Source organism: Solanum tuberosum, unplaced genomic scaffold, assembly GCF_000226075.1.
Source record: "Solanum tuberosum cultivar DM 1-3 516 R44 unplaced genomic scaffold, SolTub_3.0 scf00002, whole genome shotgun sequence".
In the NCBI taxonomy this organism is placed as follows: domain Eukaryota; kingdom Viridiplantae; phylum Streptophyta; class Magnoliopsida; order Solanales; family Solanaceae; genus Solanum; species Solanum tuberosum.
In genome coordinates, this window is record NW_006238928.1 from 985,046 (window position 1) to 988,380 (window position 3,335).

General features: G+C 32.0%; 1 protein-coding gene across 1 annotated transcript in view; it reads right to left on the minus strand.

Moving 5' to 3' along the window:
* Positions 1-1,582, minus strand: part of LOC102593174 (purine permease 1-like) — a 3,600-nt gene extending 2,018 nt beyond the window's left edge. The window contains exon 1 of the mRNA XM_006338041.2: positions 740-1,582. Within this exon, the coding sequence (XP_006338103.1) occupies positions 740-1,426 (687 nt within the window). The 5' untranslated portion in view covers positions 1,427-1,582. The remainder of the gene's footprint in view (positions 1-739) is intronic.
* Between the last annotated feature and the right edge of the window lie 1,753 nt (positions 1,583-3,335).

The window sequence follows — 3,335 nt, forward strand, 5'->3', positions numbered from 1 at the left end:
GGTTGGGTGGGGGGGGGGGGTGGCCAGTCAGAACATGGGCTAAACAATTACTCCGTTGGTAGACTTTTCTTTCTTTTTGTTTTTAGTTTTTCTTTTAATATTTCTATTAAATTTTGATTAATTTAAACTTATGTATACTTTTTACTGATTTTTTTAAATCTTCTTTTTATTCAAAAGAGTTGTGATTTGTGGTAATTCTACTCGAGTTTATTGATATGTGAAATGAAGAAATTGATTATGTAGTTAAAACATTTTAAAAAACAAAGAAATAAATATTATTTATCTGTTACAATAAATGAATTATTTTTTTTGAAACCTGCATTTTTAAAACGATTAATTAACGAAGGACCTACCGTGTCAATATTCAAAAAGGCAAGACAGGTGGAAGATTATGATTGGTGTACTTATTCTAGCGGATGGATCACACTATTAACAAAAACAGGACAGAGTAGATAGAGATAGTAGGCGGCATGTGGATTTGATCAAATCGTTAGATTTTTATTTTAGAATTGAGTACTATTACTTATAATTTAGTTACTATTATTTAAAATTGTTAATCTAAATTTAAAATTTTATAAAGTTAAAATTTTAGATTCGTTCGGTGACAATAAAAAAATGGTTTTAACCTTGTGAGTTTCAAAATCAGATAAGAAAATCATGTTTATCTGAAATTGGATTTGCTGCAGAAATTTAAAAAGCCTTTGTTACAATTGAATTCAGTGAAGAAAAGTATATGTACCTGGAAATCCTTATTGATAATCATTCCAATGGTGCAAAAAACAGTAGCAGAAATGCCCAAAACCATCTGAATCTCCAATACTGTAGTGTAAGTCACAGTTTGCTTCGCCTTCATATAAATCAACTCAATTAACGGCAACATCAATCCATATAACACCGCACCAATAAACGTCATCACAAACCCCAACATATAATCCTTCGCGGACTCGCCGGCCGGTCGGTCACCGTTCGCCCGGAGAGCTAAAGTCGCAGCTCCGGCGATAAGCAAAACGACGGAATTCGTCGAATACGCAGTCAATTTCTGCTTAACTATAAGCACAGCAAAAAGAGCAGTGAACGCAAGTTGAGTCGCGTTGATTAGAGTCGAAGTTGAAACGGGTAATTTCGCGGGTCCCCATGAGTTTAAGTAACCATCGAGACCGACGATGATTCCGACGCCGGCAGATGCGATGAACTCTTGCCGTGTGATAAAGACGATTTTAGCCTCGGGTCCTTGAATTTTCCGGCGTTGGAAATAGGCTATGGCTAGAGGGATGAGAATAATTGGACAACCAACAGTTTGTAATACGCTGGGTATCCAAATTCGTTGGCCGCCATGAATGAAATAGAGTCGAGAGATTAAAGGACCACCGCAATTGCCGATTGAAAGCATAATTATGTTGAAAATTAGGAAGATAAGCTTCTTCATTTTCGATTTTTGGTTTCTTATTTTGCTACTTGTTTATTTTGCTTTATGGTAGATGTATAATTGGAAATCTCCATGGTTGACTATTTATAACAATTCTAAATATTCCCCAACCCACGTTAAAATGCCGTTTAAGCAACAGTTTAAATCTCCTCTATTTTTCCTCTTGCTTCATTTTCTATGATAGATTAGTGAACTTGATGTGTTTCGCATTAAAGGGGTCGTTTGGTAGAAAAATAAATAATGCAGAAATTAATAATGCAGAGATTAGTAATATAAGAATTAGTAGTGTTGGTTTTAATAATGCAGGGTATATTTTCTATCAATTGTTTGGTTCATTGCTTCCCAACTTATCTTGTGTTTGAATTACAACTCTACAAAAAACTTATTTTCAATTATACCCTTAATTATTATGAGATTTTCTATTTTATGTAATCGGGGCAAGGTAGATAATTGACGGACAATATTATTTTTCTATGACTTTCTAACTAGCTAGGAGAAGAACAATTTTGTTGTCATGTTTGTTATTTTCTCACTTGAATTATTTGAGGGTAAATAATTGTCATCTTAATAAATTAATCACTTAAAAACGTTAATATTCAATTTAGAATAGATAGACCATCTACTTTAAAACCGAAAAGACGGTAAACAATAGTAAAATTAAATAAATCAATCTACATTTATACATAAAAATTGCAAAGTTGTAGTTTTAATATATATGCAATTTATAAATGGTTCAAAATACAAATAATTAGAAACCACATATAAATCAACAAATAATAATATTCAATTAAGATCACAAACGTCATGTGGTGATATATTCACATTTTCAATTAGTAAATGTTAAACAACTCGCATTTTAAATATTATATTGATATGTATTGCATTTATTTATCAACAAACAACTCTCTCTAAATAATAAAATTTGTAAGCTAATTTATTTAAATAAATTTACTAGTACAAATATAAAATACAAAATATAAAATCAAGAAAATAAATAAGATGATTTTAGGGATATTTTTGTCTTTACATAGATAATGTCATGGTATTAAATCCAATGATTACTAATACCACCACATGGAAGGTATTAGTAATACATCTTATAATACCAATGGATTAGTTATACTTAGACCCAAAAATTCTACCAAACATAGTACTAATTAATACCATACATAATACATGTATTATTTCTCCTAATACTTCCTACCAAACGACCCCTAAGGGTTGGGCTTGAACTCACGACCTCAAGAGATTTTTGCAGCCTCTCAACCATTAGACTAAACCTTCGACTTGTTCTAAACACTACAACAAAAATAACTTTTAACGGCAATAAATAGACATGTTAATAAAAGTGTTAAAATATTTACCGGCATTAGTTAAGTGGCATTAGATCCAATGTCGCTAAAGGTTTTAGGGACATATACAAAGAGTGCTAATTGCCGCTAAAAATACATATTTAGCGCCAATTGAGCTATTGTCGTTAATTAGTTGCCGCTAAAGATCATTTTTGATGTAGTGAAAAGGTGTCAATACTTGTATATATATTTATTAAATTAAAATTTTAGCTCTATATACGATGTAATTTTCCGGCCAAGGGGTGTCATTGGGCAAGGATGGCTCCGCCCATGTTTGTATCTCTCTATGTATATATAGTAAGGTTAGATAATAAAATATGATATTGGATAAGAGGATTTAGAAATCGCGAATTAGAGTAAAAGGCAGAATTGGAAGAAATTGTTTTATCTACTAATAGTGGTCAAATTGGCATATTACCAAATCACGCCCCTATTGCCATAGCTATAGCCCGTAGATATAGGGATTTTGAGAATACACCTTAGCGAAATTCCTTGTCGAGTAAGTTTCGACCTACAGGAAAGGTATAACAATCTGGCTACTGTCTCGGAGAGAGGCT